General features: G+C 47.9%; 2 protein-coding genes across 2 annotated transcripts; both read right to left on the bottom strand.

Annotated features, from left to right (window-relative positions):
- Positions 1–2,421: 2,421 nt before the first annotated feature.
- On the bottom strand, positions 2,422–9,143 carry LOC139046718 (uncharacterized). The gene is made up of 3 exons (XM_065427848.2): positions 7,971–9,143; positions 3,722–4,652; positions 2,422–2,921 (listed from the first exon to the last, which is right to left on the bottom strand). Exons 1-3 carry the CDS (start codon positions 9,098–9,100, stop codon positions 2,517–2,519), a joined length of 2,466 nt encoding a protein of 821 aa, XP_065283920.1. The 5' UTR covers positions 9,101–9,143; the 3' UTR covers positions 2,422–2,516.
- Positions 9,144–16,910: 7,767 nt separating this feature from the next.
- On the bottom strand, positions 16,911–24,305 carry LOC135898733 (uncharacterized). The gene is made up of 3 exons (XM_065427859.2): positions 23,167–24,305; positions 18,667–19,597; positions 16,911–17,859 (listed from the first exon to the last, which is right to left on the bottom strand). Exons 1-3 carry the CDS (start codon positions 24,066–24,068, stop codon positions 17,452–17,454), a joined length of 2,241 nt encoding a protein of 746 aa, XP_065283931.1. The 5' UTR covers positions 24,069–24,305; the 3' UTR covers positions 16,911–17,451.
- Between the last annotated feature and the right edge of the window lie 2,246 nt (positions 24,306–26,551).

Here is a 26,551-nt window from a genome sequence, read left to right as displayed (position 1 = left end):
CAGCAGTGAGAATTTAATGCGAGCTAAAGAGTGGCGCTACAGTCAACATGGCTGACATTCCTTCCTTCCACTTCATACAGGTCTGTATTGCCGCTTCCCTTTATGCTAAACGTTCTAAACTGCTAAACAAATTATTGCAGTGCAGGAATGCTGCCTTGAGGATTCTGAAACAAACCATAACGTTGAAATACGGTGTGTTTCGTGCAGCTCAAGCATGAAATTGGGGAAGAATTTTGGGAAACATAGTATTTGGCGCCTATGAATAGCGTCGCATCGTACTGAGACAATCTACTGTATGACCCTCTGGGCATTAATAAAAATAGCGACTAAAAGCCGTGCAGTACGGAAGGCTGCTATAGTGCCGATTTCTCCGTGCTCTTTAGATTGAATACAAGATGTGGGTTCGATGATATATTGTTACCAGAAACTGCGTGCATAAGCGAATATTGAGAGAGTGTGCATTGCATTCTGGGGAGAACGCAGATGCCTGTTGTGCTGGCGTGGCAACTGAATGAGGTGGTTTTTCCTTCCGCAGTGCCGCAGATGCGGACGCTTTAAGCTCTTCTTAAATAAGGCGCCAAGAAATGATTGAGACAAATGTATTCTAACTCAGTAGCGCTCATGGTCGTTCATACCCGCTTCCTGAGACGCACTCTAGCGCTCAATAGCGATCTATCTTTCGGCCACACACCGGCAAATGAAACGGGTATCTCAGACACACTAAAAGCACATTTTTACAGAGAAGCTCTCTATGGCTAGAATCTCGAGAAAAAAAAATCCGTCCGGGATGTGGACAAAAACAATTAGCTAGAGCGATCAGTCGTCCAATTGTTTCCGCGTGATGTTATCAGTCGTGGCGGTCGCTCTGAATGTATTCTTTCTTCGGGCAGGCAAGCGGAGAGGGACAAGAAGGAGCGGTTATAGGGCGACTACACCTTTCTTTTATTTTCATTTCAATAAAGGAGGTGGAGGGAACTACCTTTCAATTGTTATGTCACTCTCTCGTTCGCAGCGGAAATGCCTAGGGAAGGGCGTGTTCATTTGTGCAAGCCCCCTTTCCGCGCTCTTCTCCTGACGACGGCAAGTCGATTGCATCAACTTCGACCGAAAATTGGTTGAATTGGTTCAACCAGACGTACGCGTTCCAATGCGTCCGCACACGCCGCGCTGACTCGACGACGCGTCGCGCCCGGCGGAGAAAGAGCGCGCGCACCCAAACGATGCACGAGTTGCCGCGCGTCTCGTCGCGGCGGCGCAGTGTTGCTAGCTTGCCATGTTCAAGGCAGTCGAGCTTTCGCTTAACGGCCATGTTAAGCAATCTGTTACAAGTTGCAAGAAAACACATTAAAAGCGGGGAAGGCGAAGCTAACTTAACCACCGACTTCACGACGCGCGCTTGGGGCCGGAGAGATTGCTCAAACCCATCACACTAGGCATCTCGGAGACGACGAGCGCGCCACCTGTCGCTGTCATGAAAAAACGCCGCACCGCCATACGCGGCGCAGCCCAGCCGATGCTGACACCTCCCATTCTAGCCACCCTACCCGGGCTTGCCTGAACATCGCGCGAAGAGTCGTTCCGGAAGTGACGTTGGCTTGCCGTGGTCATGTGAGGTGCGTCATGCTACTGACGCGAGCGGCAGCTTCCGGCGCGGGCGCAAAAAACCTAGAGGTTGTAGGTCTCCACGCCGCCGCGCGCCGACACGCGAAACAGCCTCCGCGCCTGACGCCGTACGCGTCCAGGCGTGGTGCGGCGCGTGCGGGCGCATTGGAACGCGTACGTCTGGTTGAGCTTTAAGAGTAGAACGCGATTGCATTCAGGGATCCCTGACTGCTTCTCACGCTTCCCGGCAACTGCACCATAGGTTACTGGGAAACGTTCGCAGTGAACGCTATGCACGAAGGCGGGCTTTCTGGCCGAAATGCGGCATTTCGCATGGGCCGCAATGCGGCGGATGTGGTTCAAGGAAGCGGGCGCGCCGCTTCGTGTACGTAGATATCTACAGTCTGGCGCGCGCAAATGGCTGACGGCGTCTCCGGTCTATACATTGTAGAAACTCTGGAAAAGGTCTTTGAGTTTGCGCGTAACAAACTTTTCTTCTATATTGAAATTACAGTCCGAGTGCGCTCATGTCTGTAGGTTGTGTGTTTGTCCTTTTTCGCGATTTTTCCACGTATTTTACCTTGAGAAATTCAAATATTTGAGTCAAATACTTGTTCCACATGGAAGGCCTGGATAGGGGGGTTCGAAAATATTTTTGCCGAAAGGACGTCCCACACTGGATTTCCTGGGACACAGGCTCCTTAACGCTATCGCGATGGTATCAATAACCATATGAATCTATATTGATTCATATGGTCGTCAATGTGGTCATCCCACTACAGCTTCGCTGGTTAACATTTTATCAACGTATAAGGGCACTGAATATTGTAAAATTTTATTCCTTGGGTGTCACTCGTACTCAGACTAAGCAAGTTTCCGCTCAGGAGAATGCTAGGTGTTTTATTTATGGTGTGCTAATCGCATTCAAAAGCCCACGCGTCGTTTTGATCTACCGACACCGGCTCAATGTTGACAACGTCCCTTATCTTTAGGAACCTGCGAATGTGCAGCCAGCAGTGCTCGTTAATGTCAACGAGCTGAAACCTGGCATCGGGATGACGAAGGCACTCCACCCTCTCCTTGACGACGCCTGCGATTCTCATAAACTCATCAAGGCTACAGTGGTGCACACGCAGAAGAGCGCTGCTGATCTCTTTGGCTTTGGTCTTTGCGAGGTCAGCACCTTCCATCACCATCTCGAGGAGGCGTGGATGGTCGTGCATCAGCTCGATGGCATCCGCACCGTCCAAGGTATCTTGCTGACCTAGCACGAATTGTGAAGCGGCCGAGACGGAGGAGGCATTCCGTATGGTCGCTTGCTGCATGAAAAAAAGAGAACACGTCATGGTTAAAGCAGAAAAAACTTGCGATAAGCCCTAACCGGTCCAAATTTCTGAAGTGTTTGATTGTGTGCGCGCAAATGGAAGCGTACGACGCTTCCTAATAAGAAAATAGCTCTGATTCAAAGAGCCAACGTAGCTTCGACATCATAGCTTTGCTTATATTGTAGCTGTGGTGATCTCGGAAACTTCCGAAAAGAAGTCATAGCAACACGAGTGAAGCATTCGGAGTAGAACTAAGATTGAAATTGCAGGAATATGCATGCAGAGCGAAATCACAGACAGCCTCTATTTTTTGCGCACAAATAAATACTGGCGGAGAAATTGCGATCTATTAACGCAAGAGATATGCTCTGTTCTTTTTAAGGCGGAGCTTTCCTCAATTTATCTCCATTTTTTCGCTGTGCTCCATTGGTATATCTCGCATAATAGCCTTGTGTGCTCCCCGCTGCTTCGGTGGCTTGTTTCGCACGACTTGTATCCTCGAATGGTTTTGTGATGCCTTCACGACGTTATTTATCTCTTTTCCTGAAAGCCGCAGAGCCTGCGCATATTAGTCCGATTTTTACCGCTTATGACGCAGCCTGGTGTCGAAAATTATGTATTTGCGAAGTCATAAAATGTTCGAACAGGCCGCTGTTCGTAAGGACACTATAGCATCAAGGTACCGTCTGGTAATCGTCCCAACTATTCTGCAAATTATATTTGTTCGCGGTTTTCCGTAACATAACATTTTTGTGTGCTCATAAACGGAGACAGCCTTTATCACTGTGCCATACCAGGATGTCTGCAAGTGGGATGTTCTTGAAGTTGAATGCTTCCTTTAGCGCAGCGGGCTTTTGCTCAAAATAAATTTGCAGCTCTTCACAAAGCCTGCCAGGCATGGTACCGCCACAACAGACAGGAGTCATGGTGAATTCGGTGAGGCTGAGGCTCTTGCTGGCAAAATGTGCGAGGACGTTCAAGTCGTCATTGGACAGCACCATGCCTTTGATGCTGACTTTAACTAGTTTGTGGTTGGAGGCCAGCGCTGACACTAGTTCCGCACGAACGTCCGTACGATCCTTTTCTGATAAGACAGCCAAAGCGCCCCTCAGGTTTATGTTGACATCAGTGAGTACAGCCGCGTTCCTTAGGCATGCCGCCAAGGCAGATAATTCGTCGCGATTGAATCTATTGTTTTCAACCAGCAGTGACGTTACGTTACTGGAGCTACCGACCACTTCCAGAGTCGAGATAAGTGACTGCGGGCCGACACGCGGGTGGGAAACGAACCACCTCAGTGTTACGGCCACGGTGCTGATTTGCGGGCATTTCAGCAGATTCATTGCGTTGCTGTGGCGATGGTGTCCTTTGATGACCACTCGATCGTTCAGACCTCGCTCCAGAATAGTTTTGGAGACCCTGTCGAGCCCATCGATGAACGGCAAAGTGTCGACTTCCACCAACCGCAGAGATTCATTGTTGGCTATTGCGTCGAAGAAAGTGTCGCATTCCGCTTCGCCGAAGCCTTTCAAGTCGACGCGCAGCTGCTTGAGCGGTGACTTCGATCCTTGCAAGGCTGTTTGCCAGGACTTCATGCATTGCGTGGCTTCAGGACTTGTAATGGGGGCACCGATAATGGAACATCTTGACGTGCAAGGCAACTTCAGGATGCGTAGTTTGGCGCTCCGAGTGGCCACTTCGGCGAAGAGGGCGAACGTAGGTACGCTGGAAACAATGTATAGAAAAGACATTTTGAGTTGAATGAACATTCACCCCTTGTAAGAAACGCGAGAATTGAACATTTTGACTCCAATATAAACTCGTGTTAAAAACTGAAATTGAAGTCTCTTAAGGGACTAATTCATCCCGGACTCATCATTCAAAGTCAGTATACCCCCCGCATGCGCGCACATCATCCCATCTGCATTCGTTTTTCCAACGTACAACGTCAGCGAGAGACTGAAATGATCTGCCAGAACAAGAGACGGACCAATCCAGTGCGACTGAGTTCAAGACTGCCATCAACACCTTTTAAGCTGCCCACCCCTGTTACGTTTCGCCTACGACGCACGGTATAGCCGGCGCGGATGCAACGGACGCCGGGGCTTCGTTCAAAGCGGCGGATATTTTGGCCCGTTCAGCGCTGCCGCAACGCCTCCTGCCATGCGCGTCCAGGCATGTTTCAGTGCCACGTGTCTTCGTGTGTGTGTGTGCGTGCATGTTGGTGCCCACGCTTGTAAAAGCGCGGCAGCCGGGGAGAGGAGCTCCCCAACTATGAAGGGATGAGGTCTGACGGGCGCCGGCCCGGCGGATGCGTCACTTCTAGTCTCAACGTGTCCGAGCGGCGCCGTCACGTGCGCCCCATCCCGTGGTGTTTCTTCTTGCCCTCGACTCCGAGAGTATAAAAGCAGCTGCCCCCGGACGCCAAGAGAGAGGCTCCGAATTCTTCCGTCGGGTAGCGTGCTCTCCCGTCTCTCCACTTCGGTCGACCTGACCGGCCGCTCTTTTGCGATGCTAGAATAAAGCAAGTTGTTCTGTTAGCAGTCGACTCATGCTTTGCCAGGACCTTCGGATGCTTCCAGTTGTGCCCCAGGCCACCAGGCCAACGCTACTCTTGGGGCTTGCGACCCATTTGCAACACCCCTCATGTTATACCCCTCTCCAGGGGCATTTGAGAAATAAATAAATAAATAAATAGAAAGACCTGCACCCAACTCTATCTACTACGGTTATTTCAGGAGTCTGAGCCATCCGCTATGTCTGAGGTCCACGTCTCTGGAGGTTTCAAAGCGCACTGATTTACATTGACGAGTGAACATCAGCCGCCCTCTTGGACGTAGTTTGTCTTCCGGTATTGTTTAACCCAGATCATGCGTCTTAATTTCATGGACCATAACCTTCTGCGCTCACAAAAGCGCCGGTTCCTTGCAGATACCGCTCTTGCGGTTGCTTAGCGCAGGAGCAGTTGGAGGAGCCGTAGCGGTCCAACATTCAGCGACACCAATGGTTACTCTGGCGCTGCTAGGCTGTGTGCCCATCACCCCAAGATTGCACGCTAGGGAAGGTCTAATTGGGCACTGCCATTCGCACGGAGAGTGTCGGTATAGCGGGGAACGACCTTCTCAAGCGTCGTATATGCATTCAGGCGCTCCAATATTTTCACATCGGCTGATGACTTGATAAGATGAGAACAAAAGGCTGCGCTTCACCCGGAAAGCGAAGCATTGATTGCGATAAAAATAAGTAAACAGCTACGGGCAACCAGCGCTGAAATTTCGCACATCGAGTGCAGCGCCGTAACGAACAGCCTAGCGATCAGTGGGCGCAGTTCACACTAGAACACACTACGATTTTTCATCGCCTAATTTGCTGCTCATATTGAAGCGCATGCATCCAGAAAATGATCTGTCTTGGCACCGACGTGCTAGAACGCAACAGCGCATGCGCTCCTCCCAACCCGCATGCCCATAGAAAGAACCCGGCTGGGCGCATCGGGCTCAACAAACATGGATCAAGGTACGCATTCGTGATTGCTAAATATGTCGTGCGATCCTCGAGGCCTCCCTACCGGATGGCGTCAAGATACTTTAGTTACCCACTGAAACTGCCGTCGCTTGTCCTGGTCAGCGCTTGTTCCCCATACAATGTAAGGATAGTAGATTTATCTGCCGTATAAAAGTGGAAACTTTCGCTTATTACTGAATTGACAAGCATGGTGCCAGCACGCACAAGCAAACAGGAACGCATCACACTCGATGGGCGCGGGCAATTGCTTTCATAGCGCTGGTGTGAGCATGTGCGGCAGCAGCAGCGAGCGAAGTGACCTTCGTGCCGTCTATCGCTTCAATGCAAGAGCGGCTAGAACACAGCGCGCATAAAGGTATGAGCCGTTTGCAGATACCTTTCAAGATACGGCGCACGAGACCGCGCAAAGTAAGCACTTGTTTGCAGAGTGAAGCCCCACCCAGCACCGCTGCCGCCCCACAATTTCCTCCAAATACGGCGCGCAAGATTGTGCCGCGATCGCCGGGCAGTCGCCGAGCCCAAGTGTGCAAAAGTGCAGCAAAAACAAAATGGAAATATTTCACTGTTATTGTTAAGGCAGAAAAGACTGAAAAAAAAAGTATAGTGGAGACGACGCCACCTTGAAGGTTCTCGGTCTCATGAATTTTTACACCGTCTGCTTTGGTCTATAAATCATTTCTTTTTGATATAGAAAGACCGTGTTGAATTTTGAGGGAGCCACAGGGTGGCGACCACACTTGCAGCGTCGCAACGGTGCAAATAAATGGAAACACGGACACGCATGACGTCACATCGACATGTCGATCTGAGCGTGTGGCGCAAACTTGCAAAAGTCTCCAAAAAGATGGTCATTTCAGCGGCAGTCACAGGAAATTTGCCGTCAAATATTGGGACGATGACAGCACTAAACAGTACAACACCGACTAAACTGTTTGTGAATTGACTACTAAACCCTCTGGAAGAAAACATTTGAAAGAACTACCTGTTTCGTTTTCTTCAAGGGGAGTATGGTAGCGCGATTCAAAGACGGGACAAGAGAAGACACAAAGGGACACACACAGCGCTATATACACACAGCGCGAGGTACGTCGGGAACCGTTTTCTTGTTTTGTGTCGCAGAACAGGTACTTGTAACGACGATAAGGACGGCACATGCTAACACCGGACATTACATAGTCTAACAAAAAGAGCAAAACTTACAGGTTTGTATGTGCCATTATTATTCCTACATTACCCAAAAATAGTTCGAAATCAGGGAAAGCTAATTCCAGGGAAAGCTAAAAAGAACATGAAACGTCATTTATTCGAATAAAAAGCTAATACAGTAGATAAAAAATAGTATTTTTTTGCCGAAATCTCCGCAATTTAATGCTGGCTACAGCAAAAAAAAATGTGCTACTATAGTGTACGCGTTAAATTTTAGGTGCCTCATAGTGTCAAGAAAGCTAAGGCCACTTAAGCGTTGCAATATTTTACAACTGCAGAGCCTATCCAAAATGCAATTTCAATTCTACTTACAATATTGTTGTCGCGATGTCCACGATGTCCACGTTCAGTTCCTTCAAAAAATTCATTTTGCAGAATGCGTCAACGAGTTGACCCATGAGGGACCCGTAGATGAAGTAGGCGTTCGATTTGAGCGTCAATTTTCGCAGCGGGCAATTTTCGTTCGCGAGGTACGTCGTGAACCTTGGATAGGAGTCTCCATATCCGTACGAGAATAGGGATTCTCCTACGCAGAGGTCGGTGATGCTTTCGTTTTCAATGAGTGCTTGAACGAGCCGACCGGCCTCAGTGCTGAGAATTCGCAGCTCTGCGAGGTCAAGGGTCGATAGACAACTTATGCGAAGGTCAAAGGAGTATTCAATGATGCAGCTCATAGTCGAGGAGTCCTTCTCGAACTCGTGAGAGTTGAAAGCTAGATTCTTGAGCTGCGGCAAAGACCTTATCACGTCGAACACCACAGCTGCGCGGTCAGATTCAATGAATCTTCCGCATACAGTAAAGCTGTTCAAATGGGGATGACGTTTTACTACTGAGAGCAACGATGGGCGAAGCATAAAGTTGCTAGTGAATTCCATTGCCGTGATGCAGTGGTGCTCCGCGAGTAGAAGCTCAACGAGATCCAGTGCTCTCGCTTTGCACGAGTTTTCCTCAGAGCTGTACGAGGCGGTCCGGCAAGTGCTTGCCTCGACAGCCGCAATAAGGACATCACCTCTTCTCTGTCCTCGCTTGTCTTCCCGAAGCTGCAGGGCAGCGCCTAGAAGTACCCTATTAATTTCCGGATGGTGCTCCACTAACTTACAGCTCGCACTGTCCCCCTTGGTGCATGGAAGGTTCTGCGCGCTCCATTCGTTGCTGCTGTTGTCGAGGGCATAGCTGGCGTAGACGGCATGGCCTGCATGAGGTGCCGTAGACATGATCCAGCAGTCCACTGGATGGCGAAACGGAGTGCTGCCACGTAAACGCAGTAGAGCAAGACCTGCAAATAGTATGAAGTGGTGCGCTATCGCGGCCAATATGGGCGGGAACAGAGGCGCGCGTCTCACATAGCCTCGAACCCTGCTATGGGCGACACGTGGTGGCCACCGTCGGAAGCACAGTGGAAAGGAGGATGCCGTTTTGATCACTGTTGGCAGTCGCACCATGCGTCTCTTTATACAAAGTGCGGACCTTCACATCGCCAGCGCGCATTGATAAAGCTACTTGATATTGCGGTTGCTGGCAACTCTGTCCACCAAAGCATAGCCAATAGCAGCACTCTTTTGAAGCGCAAAGATTCGAGAGCTACTTTCCAGGGAAATCTGTCCGTCTGTCTGGAACGCGTGACACGATGACGTGCTTAATGTAAACATCAAGTCTTATGGGGGTGTATCTGAAATTACCTTACGTGTTACGCACGAACGGGCGCTTCAGACACATAAGCCCTCAAAAAAGAAAAGAAGAAAGGAAACATGACTGGAAAATAATGACTCGGTGTAAGTTGCTGTGCCCGTAACTGTCTTATCGGCAATCGGCGGCAAGTGAATCGCATTAAGTTGCCGTTTTCGAGAAACCCAGGCGCGGTGGGAGTGCCAACAGTTAGCGGAAGAGCGTCCCTCTTTCCCCTCTGCTTTCGACAGCGCCATCCGCGTACCGCTCTAACTCGGTTTCTAGGCTGTTTGCCACGCGTTAGCGTTTCCCGCTCATATTACTCATGATATTACAGCAGCGTTAACGAATAGGACGTATGTACATGACGTCATCCACTAGGAGCGCTAGCGGCGTACGCCATTATTTGGGTCTTCAGTTGGCGCTGCCAACGCGAGCATGCCTGAGTCGCCAAGCAGCCAGCAATACGCACGAGCCCTATTTTTCTGACGAAAAGTATTTTTTGTGATTCGGCTATCGATTGGTGTGTCGTAAGTGTGCGATGCCTGTAAGCGCGCATGTGCGTTAGTTGAGCGAACCAGAAAAATCCCGCTACCAAAACTGAGTGCCCTTGAGGGATTGTGTCGACCCGCTCGAAGTAGCAGATGATGAGCTTCTGCGCGATGTCGAACTACTGCCTCGCGTGGATCTCGCAGACATGAAGGGTTACTTTGTGAATGAATCCCGTTTTGTGACGCGCGAGCAATTCAAAGCCGACAAGTCAATGGAAGGCCGCAGTTATCTGGCGAGCAGCTCGGTCCACTAGCCGTGCCTCAAAGTGTTCGCGTAACTAGATCGCCTTCATTACAGAATTTACTGCGTACTGTCCACTTGCATCTTAAAGGTATGTTTAACGTTGCTTCACTGAAAAAAGAGAAAACCGAGAAATAAATTCTGTGATTCCACAGCCTTCATGATATTTTATGTTGCATCAATTCTGCTGGTCTTTCAAGAACAACTTCTGGCCCTCCCGTGTTCGTCAATGACAACTATTCAATGAAACGCCACTCCCACAATGGCTTCTCGTGAAATTACACGCCTAGGTGCTGGCTTCACCTGCAGGGCAGGCCTTGCAGAGTCATGCTCGCGCATATTTCCTATGCTCTTTTACATTGAGGCTGCTGTGAAGAAGAGATAAGCATGTTTCGAGAAGAACACAATCTGGGCAACATTCCTATTGCCGGGCTTCTCTCTCGTGCGATGGTTGCAGCCAAACAAAGCCCAGTTCGCCGTGACAGCGAAGCTCACTTGACGCATGGCGAGGGCGCGTAGTCTGCCCGGATATCGTAAACACTGCACGTAGATCTGTGCAATAAAGAAATAAGAAGAACACTGCGCACGAAACACTGAGATGACCGTGCTCAAATATCAGCGAGCGGTTAAGTCCAAAACACGGTAAGCGGGCCAAAGATAGGAATCAGTTGTTCGCGTGAGAAACACTGCTTGAATTTTGCCGACGCTCCACGGCCGACGCGACCGCAAACATGGCGCACCTGCCCCGGCGACGCTGTCGCTGCCTCGCGAACAGTGATCAGTGAATACTGTACACAGTGAATATTATACTATACGTGAACTATACGTGGACTACGTGGACACTATACTCCTATACGCAGCTGTTCTTCACTACGGCTTTATCAACACGCTTACCTCGAGATCTGTCAATGCTGTTGAGATAGGTTTCTACCACGAATGGAGAAAATGACGGTAGGCCTCGTCCATAGATATGAACAACATTTGCGACAACGACCACACAAGAACGCCTTACTGCACGCTGAAGATTTTTCCCTCTGCTACCCAAATTAAAGCCTGCCAATACAGTTACAACATTAGCCTATACGATTTTTGGTATGTTTGTATAAAACTTGAAGTGAACTGCGTGCTTGCACATAGACATGCCTCTAATTCTGTCAGCGGCTGTGACAGGGAAGTCACGTACCACGCTGGAGTGATGGACTCTAACTGACGTTGTGTGTGCTGTGCTATGTGCTCTCTCTCTCTCTCCTTTCCCCATCTTTCATCCCTCCATTCCGCTCCCATGTGTACGGTATCAACCCGGTAAAGCTAAACTGGTTAACCTCCCTGCCTTTCCTTCTCCACTTTTTCCTTCCTTCCTGTCAGCCTGAGCAGTTTCGCGCGTGCCACCTAAGTCAGCCTCCACGCATCAAAAATGCGGAGTAATCAGGCGCGAAGCAAACCTTCAAGATGGCTAGAGAGATAACTATAAGGTTTCCAGCATATTCTAACCCACTGCTTGCTCGTATTTTGGCTGTGGAACCATTTGGACGCCTGCGTTGCTAAAGCTTGTTATTCATTGTGATTTCTTAGTGTTTGTCCACGTACGTTTGCTTAGTTTACAAGACTACGAGAATATCAAGCTCTTTTATTCTTGGCACGTAACGGCCTAGCATAGCAGAGTAATCGGCTAGTTCTCTTCACGGCGATTGTTTAGCAGATACTTTGTAGCTTTTAACAACGGCAGAAATAGAAATTGTAGTGAAATTTAGAGCCAAGACTTCTTCGCCTAGCATACCGCCATGTCGCGTTAGTTGTCTTCTTCTCTTATGGTAGCAGGTGAGCTCTGTGTCTGTGTGTGAAAGCTTTTATTGAAATGAGATCCAGAGGCTCGACTTTTTAAGCCAATGCTCCCACGTTGGCACTGTCAAGCCAAGCCCTTCAGCGACATCATGGGCCCTCTGGACAGCCTTTAGTTGGTCTTGAAAAAGTTGGCTTTGAATCTTTTTTTCCAACTGTGTGCATTCTTCAACGAGTTTGGGGAGAGTTAATTGTAAGGTGCGATACAGAGCAACGCAAGATACACAAAACAACGGTATTTTTTATTTTGCATCAATTGTTCACAGTTGCCTCGATGTATCTGTGTGTCTCGTGCATGTTATGGTTGTGAACTGACACCTATATATATGTTCGACATGGTTGTCCGTGTCTTGTGTTGCGCTGTAATTAACCTTACAATGAATCCTAATCAACCGTCCTAACTTGCCATCTTGATGTTGCGGAGAGTCGCAGGACACCCCGGTAGCATATGTAAGGGGGAGAGTACAATGAAAGATTACGACATACAACAATTAGAATCCATATGTGAATACTTGTACAAAAGATACAATGCAAGAAACGCGGTAATATACAGTAATAGAACGACAGAAAGCTGAGCTAGTTGGTAGCGATTCATTATGCAAGATAGAAATGAAGCGTGCAGACAGGACACAAGAGTAGAGAAGTGGACCAGTAATATAGCTTTACAATATTTACAAGGAACAAAACGAACGCTTTTGAACGTGACAGCTCATTCAATAATAAAATTTCAGTGAAATCTATAGAATTTCAGAGCAAGAGAGGTAAAATTAAGCTACAACAAAACAGTATTGAACGCCTGATTCCAAACTAATAAAGGGGAAGGCAGTGAAAAATTATCACATTTGTTTATACAGAGTTGAAAAATACGTTCTTAAAAAAAGCGGGAAATTTTCATGGTCGCGCTCAAAAGATATGGTGTTAGGAAGTTCTAAATGCTAATGGGTTTTGGAAGAGCGGAGTACTTAAGTGAATTAGTCTTTCCGTATATGCGCATGAAATTGAATCGATTGCACAGCCGCTGTGGCTTGTAATGAGGAGTTTGAAGAGGCAGAACTCATGGCGCTGTATTATGGACGTATTTATGAAATGGTGATAGCAGGGCTGTACCACGATGATCCTGCAAGGGATGTAGTGAGAGGTAGAGTTCAATTTGTGTTACGCTTTTTTTTAATAGTCATAACGTGAAATAAAACACGAATCCCTATTATGAACAGACTCGAGTCTTTCGACCAAATATATCTGTTGGGGTGACCAGATTAATGCAGCCTGTTCAAGCTGAGGTCGAACAAATGCTAGACAAGCTAGACTACGAATGTCTTTAGTAGAATTACAAATAAGAAAGGGGCTGACAGATGGAATAGCACACTGTGGTATAACGTTTGTAAGCAGGGATAAGGTGCCTCAGAACGGCTTGCCAACGTTTCGATAGAAGGACCTATCTTCGTCAAAGGCGCGCCAGCCTTTCTGAGGCACCTTATCCCTGTTTCCAAACTTTGGTAGAATTATGTCACTTGCCGCGTATTTACCTTAATGACCTCGAAGAATTGGCGCGTATGTTTGCAAGGTGTGTTAACGACCATAAAGTCGAAGATATGTTGACACCAAGATAAGTTGAATGTGGAGTATCACGCAGAAATGAGGAGATATATATGTGGTTAAAAAACGCAGAATTACTATGCTTGTGGCTGAAAGAGATAATTTAACATTTACAAACGTTACGCTTAAATGGCCAAATGTTCCACCAAAGAGAAATAAGTTCTAGATATTTTTGGAGGATTGTATTATCGGCACCTTGATAAAACAATGGAAAATTCAGTCATCTGCAAAAATGCGCACGTGTGAGGGCATGTTATTCGGTAAGTCATTATTGAATATTTGAAATAGTAACGGTCTAAGAACACTGCCTTATGGTGCACCTCAAGTAACATGTCAAAAATAAGAGGAATAATTATTACCTTCTGACCTTCCTGACGATAAGATCTTAAGAAGAGATAAGGTCTCTCAGAGTAATAGAATCGTATTAAAGAGAATAATTTCAAAATCAAACGGCAATGTGCTACAAGGTCGAACGCTTTTGCAAGGTCTAGAAAAGCACAATCAGGTTGTAGATCCTCTTCCATGTTAGTATCTACATCAGTTGTTAATTCGAATAATTGCGTCTCACGCGAGAAGTTTCTCCGTAACCCGTGTTGATTTGAAATGAAAAATTTGTTGACTTCCAGGTGGCTGTAGGCATTTGATCCCAAGCATGTTCTAGCATTTTGCGAGATGTAGATGTTAATGATATTGGATGGTAGACTTCCAGTGTGTATTTATTACCTGCAATAAATATGGGTATGACCCCCTTGCTATAGCACGATGTGAGACAGACTTTCACCAGATACGATGAACGTGTTTTTCAGAATTTTAAAATTAATGTCGTCAAAGCCGCAGGATGTGGTTAGCTTGAACTTATTTACCAGGCAGGCATGCGACACCGTCAACTGTTATTATAGGTGACATATATTGGTAGTTTAGTTCCGTTACATCCAGCAGATCAGGCTGATCTGTAGTGAATATAGAAGAAAATTAAGTATTGAAAGTAGAAGCACAGTGAATACTTGGAAGGGTAGTGTTGTTATTGTTGCGTAAATAAATGTTATCTTGGTCTTCATCTGGGCTTGTAGAGTGCCAGAACTTTCTGGGATTAGATTTTAGAATAGCTGCTTAGTCATAAGAGAAGTCATATTCTTAGGTGAAGACAGGGCAGAGCAGTAATTTTTCAAGCTTTCCTTGTTTGTGTCCTAAGCTACTTGCATGCGCAAACATTTACCACTGTCGTAGTGGTGCTTATCCTTGTTTCTCAGTAGGCGTAGGGATCTGGTGAGCCATAAGTTAGATTTAGCGTTGAGTACGTTAATGAGAGGGACGGACTGGTTAACCAAAGCAGACATCTTATTCCTGAAGAGTATCCAATTCTCTTCCACCGACCGACTATGAAATGAATGTAACAGTACGTGGGAAAATAATATATCTAATTCGGAATTCGTAACGTCGGAATTGACTTTCTTGTAATCAAGTATCCTTTAGTAGCAAAACCTGTGAAAGGTGAGGGTACGTTAAGAGTTAAATGAGGTAAGGAATTATCACTAAAAGCATTCATAGACACAATTCGGTCGTCTGCCTCAGGGGCAGCAGTGAGAATTTAATGCGAGCTAAAGAGTGGCGCTACAGTAAACATGGCTGACATTATTTCCTTCCACTTCATACATGCCGTGGATTGGTTCGTGGTATTCCTGGGCCAGGGTGTATGGTCTGCGAGTGGCCCCGCCCCCTGCTTGCTTGCGCCTAAAGTGGTCCGCCTCTCGCTGGTCGCCAATGCTGCTGGAGGCACTCTTCTTTCTCTCCCCCTACTTTCATTCCCTACCCCCTGTGCAGCGCGGTTGAGTTGTCCTCTGCTGAGAGACATTTACTGCGCTGCACTTTACCCCAACCTTTCCTTCCCAACATCAAGAATCTCCTTCTCTCTCTCTCTCTCTCTCTTCTACTGCAAACTAGGACAGATCCATCGACAGGAACTCCAATTCCAACCGAACTTTTGAAAGGCCCCGCACTAAAGTCTGGCTTCCTTCTGTGGGCACAGGCATGACACTACAGCCATTATGGCTGACATTCCTTCCTTCCACTTCATAGAGGTCTGTATTGCCGCTTCCCTTTATGCTAAACGTTCTAGTCTGCTAAACAAATTTTTGCAGTGCAGGAATGCTGCCTTGAAGATTCTGAAACAAGCACTAACGTTGAAATACAGTGTATATCGTGCAGCTCAGGCATGAAATTGGGGCAGAATTTTGGAAAACATAGTATGTTGCGCCTATGAATAGCGTCAAATCGTACTGACACCTTCTACTGTATGAGCCTCTGGGTATGTATAGGAAACGGCTACTAAAAGCCGTGGAGTACGGAGGGCTGCTATAGTGCCGACTTCTCCATGCTCTTTAGCTTGAATACAAGATGTCGGTTCGTTGGTATATTGTTAGCAGAAACTGCGTGCATAAGCGAATATTTAGAGAGTGTGCATTGCATTCTGGGGAGAACGCAGATGCCTGTTGTGCTGGCGTGGCAACTGAATGAGGTGGTTTTTCCTTCCGCAGTGTCGCAGATGCGGACGCTTTAAGCTCTCTTTAAATAAGGCGCCAAGAAATGATTGAGACAAATGTATTCTAACTCAGCAGCGCTCATGGTCGTTCATACCCGCTTCCTGAGACGCGCTCTAGCGCTCAATAGCGATCTATCTTTCGGCCACACGCCGGCAAATGAAACGGGTATCTCAGACACACTAAAAGCACATTTGTACAGAGAAGCTCTCTATGGCTAGAATCTCGAGAAAAAAAAAATCCGTCCGGGATGTGGACAAAAACAATCAGCTAGAGCGATCAGTCGTCCAACTGTTTCCGCGTGATGTTATCAGTCGTGGCGGTCGCTCTGAATGTATTCTTTTTTCGGGCAAGCAAGTGGAGAGGGACAAGAAGGAGCGGTTATAGGGCGACTACACCTTTCTTTTATTTCCATTTCAATAAAGAAAAGGAGGTGGAGGGAATGACCTTTCAATTGTTATGTCACTCTCTCGTTCGCAGCGGAAATGCCTAGGGAAGGGCGTGTTCATTTGTGCAAGCCCCCTTTCCACGCTCTTCTCGTGACGACGAGAAGTCGATTGCATCAACTTCGACCAAAAATTGGTTGAAGTTGCTTCAACCAAAATTGCTTCAACCAAAAATTTTGAGGACGCTTGAGCTTCGCCTTTGTAGAACGCGATTGCATTCAGGGATCCCTGACTGCTTCTCACGCTTCCCGGCAACTGCACCTTAGGTTACTGGGAAACGTTCGCAGTGAACGCTATGCACGAAGGCGGGCTTTCTGGCCGAAATGCGGCATTTCGCATGGGCCGCAATGCGGCGGATGTGTTTCAAGGAAGCGGGCGCGCCGCTTCGTGTACGTAGATATCTGCAGTCTGGCGCGCGCAAATGGCTGACGGCGTCTCCGGTCTATACATTGTAGAAACACTGGAAAAGGTCTTTGAGTTTTCGCGTAACAAACTTTTCTTCTATATTCAAATTACAGTCCGAGTGCGCTCATGTCTGTAGGTTGTGTGTTTGTCCTTTTTCGCGATTTTTCCACGTATTTTACCTTGAGAAATTCAAATATTTCAGTCAAATACTTGTGCCACATGGAAGGCCTGGATATGGGGGTTAGAAAATATTTTTGCCGAAAGGACGTCCCACACTGGATTTCCTGGGACACGGGCTCCTTAACGCTATCGCGATGGTATCAATAACCATATGAATCTATATTGATTCATATGGTCGTCAATGTGGTCATCCCGCTACAGCTTCGCTGGTTAACATTTTATCAACGTATAAGGGCACTAAATATTGTAAAATTTTATTCCTTGGGTGCCACTCGTACTCAGACTAAGCAAGTTTCCGCTCAGGAGTATGCTAGGTGTTTTATTTATGGTGTGCTAATCGCATTCAAAAGCCCACGCGTCGTTTTGATCGACCGACACCGGCTCAATGTTGACAACGTCCCTTATCTTTAGGAACCTGCGAATGTGCAGCCAGCAGTGCTCGTTAATGTCGACGAGCTGAAACCTGGCATCGGGATCACGAAGGCACTCCACCCTCTTCTTGACGACGCCTGCGATTCTCATAAACTCATCAAGGCAACAGTGGTACACACGCAGAAGGGCGCTGCTGATCTTCTCTTTAGCTTTGGTCTTTGTGACGTCAGCACCTTCCATCACCATATCGAGGAGGCGTGGGTGGTCGTGCATCAGCTCGATGGCATCCGCACCGTCCAAGGTATCTTGCTCGCCTAGCACGAATTGTGAAGCGGCCGAGAGGGCGGAGGCATTCCTCCTGGTTGCTAGCTGCATGAAAAAAGAAAACACGTCATGGTTAAAGTAGACAAAACCTGCGATAAGTCTGAAGCGGTCTAAATTTCTGAAGCTTTTGATAGTGCGTGCAGGAGGAAGGCCGCACACCGTTTCAGAATAATAAATAAATAGCTCTGTTTCAAGCAGTCATCGTACAGTCTACATCTTAGCTTGACTTATTTTGTAGCAGAAGTGATCTCGGAAATTATCAGAAAGAAGTCAAAGCAACGGGAGTGAAGCATTCTGTGTAGAACTAAGATTGAAATTGCCGAAATATGCATGCAGAGCAAAATCGCAGACAACCTCTATTTTCTGCGCAAATAAATACTGGTGCAGAAATTGCAATCTGCTAACGCAAGAGATATGCTCTCTGTTCTTTTTAAGGCGGAGCTTTCTTTAATTCATCTCCAATTTTTCGCTGTGCTCCATTGGTATATCTCGCCTAATCACATTGAGTGTTCACCGCAGCATCTGTGCCTTGTTTCGCACGACTTGTATCCTCGAATGGTTTTGTGATGCCTTCCACGACGGTATTTAACTCATTTCCTAAAGCCGCAAAGGCTGCGCATATTAGTCCGATTTATACCGCTTATGACGCAGTCTGGTCTCGAAAATTATGTATTGGTGAAGTCAGAAAACGTTCGAACAGGCCGTTGTTCGTGAGGACACTAGCATGAAAGTACCGTCTGGTAATCCTCCCAACTCTTCTGCAAATTATATTTGTTCGCTGTTTACCGTAATATAACATTTTTTTTGTGTGCTAAGAAACGAATTGAGCCAGGCGTTATCACTGTGCCATACCAGGATGTCTGCAAGTGCGATGTTCTTGAAGTTGAATGCTTCCGTTAACGCATCGGGCCTTCGCTCAAAAGCAATTTGCAGCTCTTCACAAAGCCTGCCAGGCCTGGCACCGCCACAACAGGCAGGAGTCATGGTGAATTCGGTGAGGCTGAGGCTCTTGCTGGTAGCATGTGCGAGGACGTTCAAGTCGTCATTGGTCAGCAGCACGCCTTTGATGCTGACTTTGACAAGTTTGAGGTTGGAGGCCAGTGCTGACACTAGTTCCGCCCGCACATCCGTACGATCCTTTTCTGATAAGACAGCCAAAGCGCCCCTCAGGTTTATGTCGACATCAGTGAGTACAACCGCATTCCTTAGGCATGCCGCCAAGGCATGTAATTCGTCGCGATTGAATCTATTGCACTCAACCAGCAGTGACGTTACGTTACTGGAGCTACCGACCACTTCCAGAGTCGAGATAAGTGACTGGGGGCCGACACGCGGGCGGGAAATGAACCACCCCAGCGTTACGGCCACGGTGCTGATTTGCGGGCATTTCAGCAGATTGATTGCGTTGCTGTGGCGATGGTGTCCTTTGATGACCACTCGATCGTTCAGACCTCGCTCCAGAATAGTTTTGGAGACCCTGTCCAGCCCATCGATGAATGGCAAAGTGTCGACTTCCACCAACCGCAGAGATTCATTGTTGGCGATTGCGTCGAAGAAAGTGTCGCATGCGGCTTCGCCGAAGCCCGTCAAGTCGACGCGCAGCTGCTTGAGCGGTGACTTCGATCCTTGCAAGGCTGTTTGCCAGGACTTCATGCATTGCGTGGCTTCAGGACTTGTAATGTGGGCACCGAGATGGGAATGTGTATCCCTCCAAGGCAACCTCAGGCTGCGTAGTTTGGCGCTCCGACGGGCCACTTCGGCGAAGAGGGCGAACGTAGGTACGCTGGAAACACATGGAAAAGACATTTCAGTTGAATGAACATTGACTTCAAGTAAACAAACGCAAGAACTAATGAACATTTGCACTCCAATATAAGTTTGTGCTAAAAACTGAAATTAAATTTCTTAACTGGTAAATGACCTGCACCTAACGCTATCTACAGCGGATACTTCGGCGAAGAGGGCGAACGTAGGTACGCTGGAAACACAATATATAGAAAAGACATTTTGAGTTGAATGAACATTGACCCCTTGTTAAGCAAACGCGAGAATTGAACATTTTGACTCCAATATAAACTCGTGTTAAAAATTGAAATTGAAGTCTCTTAACGGACTAATTCATCCGACACTCATCATTCAAAGTCAGTATACCCCTCGCATGCGCGCACGTCATCCCATCTGCATTCGTTTTTCCAACGTACAACGTCAGCGAGAGACTGAAATGATCTGCCAGAACAAGCGACGGACCAATCCAGTGCGACTGAGTTCAAGACTGCCATCAACACCTTTTAAGCTGCCCACCCCTGTTACGTTTCGCCTACGACGCACGGTATAGCCGGCGCGGATGCAACGGACGCCGGGGCTTCGTTCAAAGCGGCGGACATTTTGGCCCGTTCAGCGCTGCCGCAACGCCTTCTGCCATGCGCGTCCAGGCATGTTTCCATGCCACGTGTCTTCGTGTGTGCGTGTGTGTGTGTATGCATGTTGGTGCCCACGCTTGTCAAAGCGCGGCAGCTGGGGAGAGGAGCTCCCCAACTGTGAAGCGAGGAGGTCCGACCGGCGCCGGCCCGGCGGATGCGTCACTTCTAGTCTCAACGTGTCCGAGCGGCGCCGTCAAGTGCGCCCCATCCCGAGCTGTTCCTTCTTGCCATCGACTCCGAGAGTATAAATGCAGCTGCCCCCGGACGCCAAGAGAGAGGCTCCGAATTCTGCTCTCCCGTCTCTCCACTTAGGTCGACCTGACCGGCCGCTCTGTTGCGATGCTAGAATAAACAAGTTGTTCTGTTAGCAGTCGACTCATGCTTTGCCAGGACCTTCGGATGCTTCCAGTCGTGCCCCAGGTCGCCAGGCCAACGCTACCCTTGGGGCTTGCGGCCTATTTGCAACATCCCTCATGTAATACCCCTCTCCAGGGGCATTTAAGGAATAAATAAATAAATAAATAAATAAATAAATAAAAAAATAAATAAATAAATAAATAAATAAATAAATAGAAAGACCTGCACCCAACTCTATCTAGTACGGTTATTTCAGGAGCCTGAGCCATCCGCTATGTCTGAGGTCCACGTCTCTGGAGGTCTCAATGCGCACTGATTTACATTGACGAGTGAACATCAGCCGTTCTCTTGGACGTAGTTTGTCTTCCGTATTGTTTAACCCAGATCATGCGTCTTAATTTCATGGACCATAACCTTCTGCGCTCACAAAAGCGCCGGTTCCTTGCAGATACCGCTCTTGCGGTTGCTTAGCGCAGGAGCAGTTGGAGGAGCCGTAGCGGACCAACATTCAGCGACACCAATGGTTACTCTGGCGCAGCTGGGCTGTGTGCTCATCGCCCCAAGATTGCACGCTAGGGAACGTCTAATTGGGCACTGCCATTCGCACGGAGAGTGTCGGTATAGCGGGGAACGACCTTCTCCTATTCAATTGTCGTATAAGCATTCAGGCGCTCCAATCTTTTCGCATCGGCTGATGATAAGGAGAGAACAAAAGGCTGCGCGTCACCCGGAAAGCCAGGCATTGATACCGATAGAAATTAGTAAGCAGCTGTGGGCAACCAAGGCTGAAATTTCTCGCGTCCAGGGCAGCGCCGTAACGTGCAGCCTAGCGAGCAGTGGGCGCAGTTTACACTAGAATGTACGATGTTGCATCGCCAAATTTGCCGCTCATATTGAAGCACATGCATCCAGGAAATGATCCGTCTTGGCACCGACGTGCTAGAACGCAACCGCGCATGAGCTCCTCGAGACCTGCATGGCAGTGGAAAGAACTTGGCTGGGCGCATTGGGCTCAACAAACATGGATAAAGGCGCGCATTCGTTATTGTTAAGTATGCCGTACCATCCTCATCGCCTCCCTACGGGATGGTGTCAACATATCTTAGTTACCCACTCAAACTGCCATAGCTCCTTCTGGTCAGCGCTTGTTACCCATACAAAGTAAGGATAGTAGATTTATCTGCCGTATAACAGTGGAAACATTCGCTTATTAGTGAATTGACAAGCACGGTGCCAGCACGCACAAGCAAACGGGAACGCATCACACTCGACGGGCGTGGGCAATTGCTTTCATAGCGCTGGTGTGAGCATGTGCGGCAGGAGCAGCGAGCGAAGTGACCTTCGTGCCGTCTATTGCTTCAATGCAAGAGCGGCTAGAACACAGCGCGCACAAAGGTATGAGCCGTTTGCAGATACCTTTCAAGATACGGCGCACGAGACCGCGCAAAGTAAGCACTTGTTTGCAGAGTGAAGCACCACCCAGCACCGCTGCCGCCCCACAATTTCCTCCAAATACGGCGCGCAAGATTGTGCCGCGATCGTCGGGCAATCGCCGAGCCCAAGTGTATAAAAGTGCAGCAAAAACAAAAGGGAAATATTTCACTCTTATTGTTAAGGCAGAAAAGACTGAAAAAGAAAAAAGTGGAGACGACGCCACTTGAAGGTTCTCGGTCTCATGACTTTTCACGCCGTCTGCTCTGGTCTATAAATCATTTATTTTTGATAACGAAATACCGTGTTAAATTTTGTGGGAGCCACAGGGTGGCGACAACACTTGCAGCGTCGCAACGGTGCAAATAAATGGAAACACGGACATGCATGACGTCACATCGACATGTCAATCTGAGCGTGTGGCGCAAACTTGCAAAAGTCTCCAAAAAGATGGTCCTTTCAGCGGCAGTCACAAGAAATTTCCCGTCAAATATTGGGACGATAACAGCACTAAACAGTACAACACCGACTAAACTGTTTGTGAATTGACTACTAAACCCTCTGGAAGAAAACACATTTAAAAGAACTACCTGTTTCGTTTTCTTCAAGGGGAGTATATGGTAGCGCGATTCAAAGACGGGACAAGAGAAGACACAAAAGGCCACACACAGCGCAATGTACACAGCGCTATATACACACAGCGCGAGGTACGTCAGGAACCGTTTTCTTGTTTTGTGTCGCAGAACAGGTACTTGTAACGACGATAAGGACGGCACATGCTAACACCGGACATTACATAGTCTAACAAAAAGAGCAAAACTTACAGGATTGTATGTGCCATTATTATTCCTATATTACCCAAACATAGTTCGAAATCAGGGAAAGCTAATTCCAGGGAAAGCTAAAAAGAACATGAAACGTCATTTATTCGAATAAAAAGCTAATACAGTAGACAAAAATAGTAATTTTTTGGCCGAAATCTCCGCAATTGAATGCTGGCTACAGCAAAAAAAAAAATGCGCTACTATAGTGTACGCGTTAAATTTTAGGTGCCTCACAGTGTCAAGAAAGCTAAGGCCACTTAAGCGTTGCGATATTTTACAACTGCAGAGCCTATCCAAAATGCAATTTCAATTTTACTTACAATATTGTTGTCGCGATGTCCACGATGTCCACGTTCAGTTCCTTCAAAAAATTCATTTTGCAGAATGCGCCAACGAGTTTCCCCATGAGTGACCCACTGATGTAGTAGGCGTTCGATTTGAGCGTCAATTTTCGCAGCGGGCAATTTTCGTTCGCGAGGTACGTCGTGAACCTTGGATAGGAGTGTTCATCTCCGTACGAGTATACGGATTCTCCTACGCAGAGGTCGGTGATGCTTTCGTTTTCAATGAGTGCTTGGACGAGCCAACCGGCCTTAGTGCTGGGAAATCGCAGCTCTGCGAGGTCAAGGGTCGATAGACAACTTATGCGAAGGTCAAAGGAGTAGTCAATGAGGCAGCTCGTAGTCGAGGAGTCCATCTCGAACTCGTAAGACTTGAAAGCTAGATTCTTGAGCTGCGGCAAAGACCTTATCACGTCGAACACCACAGCTGCGCGGTCAGATGCAATGAATCTTCCGCATACAGTAAAGCTCTTCAAATGGGGATGACGTTTTACTACTGAGATCAACGATGGGCGAAGCATCAGGTTGCTGTTGAATTCTATCGCCGTGATGCAGTGGTGCTCGGCGAGTAGAAGCTCAACAAGGTCCAGTGCTCTCGCTTTGGACGAGTTTTCCACAGAGCTGTACGAGGCGTACCGGCAAGTGCTTGCCTCGACAGCCGCAATAAGGACATCACCTCTTCTCTGTCCTCGCTTGTCTTCCCGAAGCTGCAGGGCAGCGCCTAGAAGTACCCTATTAATTTCCGGATGGTGCTCCAGTAACTTACAGCTCGCACCGTCCCCCTTGGTGCATGGAAGGTTCTGCGCGCTCCATTCGTTGCTGCTGTTGTCGAGGGCATAGCTGGCGTCGACGGCATGGCCTGCATGAGGTGCCGTAGACATGATTCAACAGTCCACTGGATGGCGAAACGGAGTGCTGCCACGTAAACGCAGTTCAGTAAGACTGGAATATAGAAAGAAGTGCTGCACTATCGCGAGCAATACGGGCGGGAACAGAGGTGCACGTGTCACATAGCCTCGAACCCTGCTATGGGGCGATACGTGGTGGCCACCGTCGGAAACAGAGTGGAAAGGAGGACGCCGCTTTGATCACTGTTGGCAATCCCACCATGCGTCTCTTTATACAAAGTGCGGACCTTCACATCGCCAGCGTACATTGATAAAGCTACTTGATATTGCGGTTACTGGCAACTCTGTCCACCAAAGCGTAGCCAATAGCAGCACTGTTTTGAAGCGTAAACATGCGAGAGCTCCTTCCCTGGGAAATCTGTCCGTCTGTCTGGAACGCGTGACACGATGACGTCCTTAATTTAAACATCAAGTCTTATGGGGGTGTATCTGAAATTACCTTACGTATTACGCACGAACGGGCGCTTCAGACACATAAGCCCTCAAAAAAGAAAAGAAGAAAGAAAGCATGACTGGAAAATAATGACTCGGTGTACGTTGCTGTGCCCGTAACCGTCTTATCGGCAATCGGCGGCAAGTGAATCGCATTAAGTTGCCGTTTTCGAGAAACGCAGGCGTGGTGGGAGTGCCAACAGTTAGCGGAAGGGCGTCCCTCTTTCCCCTCTGCTTTCGACAGCGCCATCCACGTACCGCTCTAACTCGGTTTCGAGGCTGTTTGCCACGCGTCAGCGTGTTCCCTCTCATACTGCTCGCGATATTGCAGCAGCGTTAACGAATAGGAGGTATGCACATGACGTCTTCCACTAGGAGCGCTAGCGGCATACGCCATTACTTGGGTCGGCAGTTCGCGCTGCCTACGCGAGCAGGCCTGAGTCGTCAAGCAGCCAGCAATATGCACGAGCCCTATTTTTTTCTGACGAAAAGTATTTTTTGTGAGTCGGCTATCGAGTGGTGTGTCGTAAGTATGCGATGCGCTTAAGCGCGCGCGTGCGTTAGTTGAGCGAACCAGAAAAATCACCCTATGAAAACTGAGCGCCCTTGTGGGATTGTGTCGACCCGCTCGAACTAACAGATGATTAGCTTTTGCGCGATGTCGAACTACTGTCTCGCGTGGATCTCGCAGACATGAAGGGTTAATTTGTGAATTAGTCGAGCTTCGTGACGCGTGACAAATTGAACGCCGACAAGTCGATGGAAGGTTGCAGTTATCTGGCGAGCGGGTTGGTCTACTAGCCATGCCTCAAAGTGTTCGCTTAACGTGATCGCCTTCATTGCAGAGTTTACTGCGTACTGTCCACTTGCGTCTTAAAGGTATGTTTAACGTTGCTTCACTGTAAAAAGAGAAAACCGAGAAATAAACTCTGTGATTCCACAGTTTTCATGATATTTTATGTTTCATCAATTCTGCTGGTCTTTCAAGAACAACTTCTGGCCCTCCCGTGTTCGTCAATGACAACTATTCAATGAAACGCCACTCCCACAATGGCTTCTCGTGAAATTACACGCCTAGGTGCTGGCTTCCCCTGCACGGCAGGCCTTGCAGAGTCATGCTCGCCCATATTTCCTATGCTCCTTTACGTTGAGGCTGTTGTGAAGAAGAGATAAGCATGTATCGAGAAGAACACTATCTGGGCAACATTCCTATCGCCGGGCTCCTTTCTTGTGTGATTGCTGCAGCCAAAGAAAGCCCAGTTCACCGTGACATCGAAGCTCACTTGATGCCCGGACGGCACGTAGTCTGTCCGGATAAGTAAACACTACGCGGACCTGTGCAATAAACAAATAAGAACAGCACTGCGCGCGGAACACTGAGACGACCACGCTCAAATATCAGCGAGCGGTTAAATCCAAAACATGATAAGCGGGCCAAAGATGGGAATCAGTTGTTCGCGTGAGAAACACTGCTTGAATTTTTCCGACGCTCCACGGCCGACGTGACCGCAAACATGGCGCACCTGCCCCGGCGACGCTGTGCTGCCTCGCGAACAGTGATCAGTGAATACTGTACACAGTGAATATTATGCTATACGTGAAGTATACGTGGCCTACGTGAACACTATACTCCTATACGCAGCTGTTCTTCAGTAAGGCTTTATCAACACGCTTACCTCGAGATCTTTTAATGCTGTTGAGATAGGTTTCTACCACGAATGGAGAAAATGACGGTAGACCTCGTCCGTAGATATGAACAACATTTGCGACAACGACCACACAAGAACGCCTCACTGCACGCTGAAGATTCTTCCCTCTGCTACCCAAATGAAAGCCTGCCAATACAGTTACAACATTAGCCTATACGATTTTTGGTATGTTTGTATAAAACTTGAAGTGAACTGCGTGCTTGCACATAGACATGCCTCTAATTCTGTCAGCGGCTGTGACAGGGAAGTCACGTACCACGCAGGAGTGAAGGACTCTAACTGACGTTGTGTGTGCTGTGCTATGTGCTCTCTCTC

The sequence above is a fragment of the Dermacentor albipictus genome, chromosome 10 (assembly GCF_038994185.2).
Source record: "Dermacentor albipictus isolate Rhodes 1998 colony chromosome 10, USDA_Dalb.pri_finalv2, whole genome shotgun sequence".
NCBI classification, from domain to species: Eukaryota; Metazoa; Arthropoda; class Arachnida; order Ixodida; family Ixodidae; genus Dermacentor; species Dermacentor albipictus.
Note: the sequence above shows the minus strand (reverse complement) of the source record. Positions and strands in the feature narration are given on the sequence as shown.

Excerpts from the sequence above, each read along its gene's own strand:
- LOC139046718 (XM_065427848.2), bottom strand. The coding sequence starts at position 9,100 with ATGGTGCGACTGCCAACAGTGATCAAAACGGCATCCTCCTTTCCACTG. Across the intron at positions 4,653-7,970 it reads GACATCGCGACAACAATATT|CGTACCTACGTTCGCCCTCT; the intron begins GTAAGTAGAATT and ends CATTGTTTCCAG. Across the intron at positions 2,922-3,721 it reads TCCCACTTGCAGACATCCTG|CAAGCGACCATACGGAATGC; the intron begins GTATGGCACAGT and ends TTTTTCATGCAG.
- LOC135898733 (XM_065427859.2), bottom strand. The coding sequence starts at position 24,068 with ATGTCTACGGCACCTCATGCAGGCCATGCCGTCGACGCCAGCTATGCC. Across the intron at positions 19,598-23,166 it reads GACATCGCGACAACAATATT|CGTACCTACGTTCGCCCTCT; the intron begins GTAAGTAAAATT and ends ATGTGTTTCCAG. Across the intron at positions 17,860-18,666 it reads TCGCACTTGCAGACATCCTG|CTAGCAACCAGGAGGAATGC; the intron begins GTATGGCACAGT and ends TTTTTCATGCAG.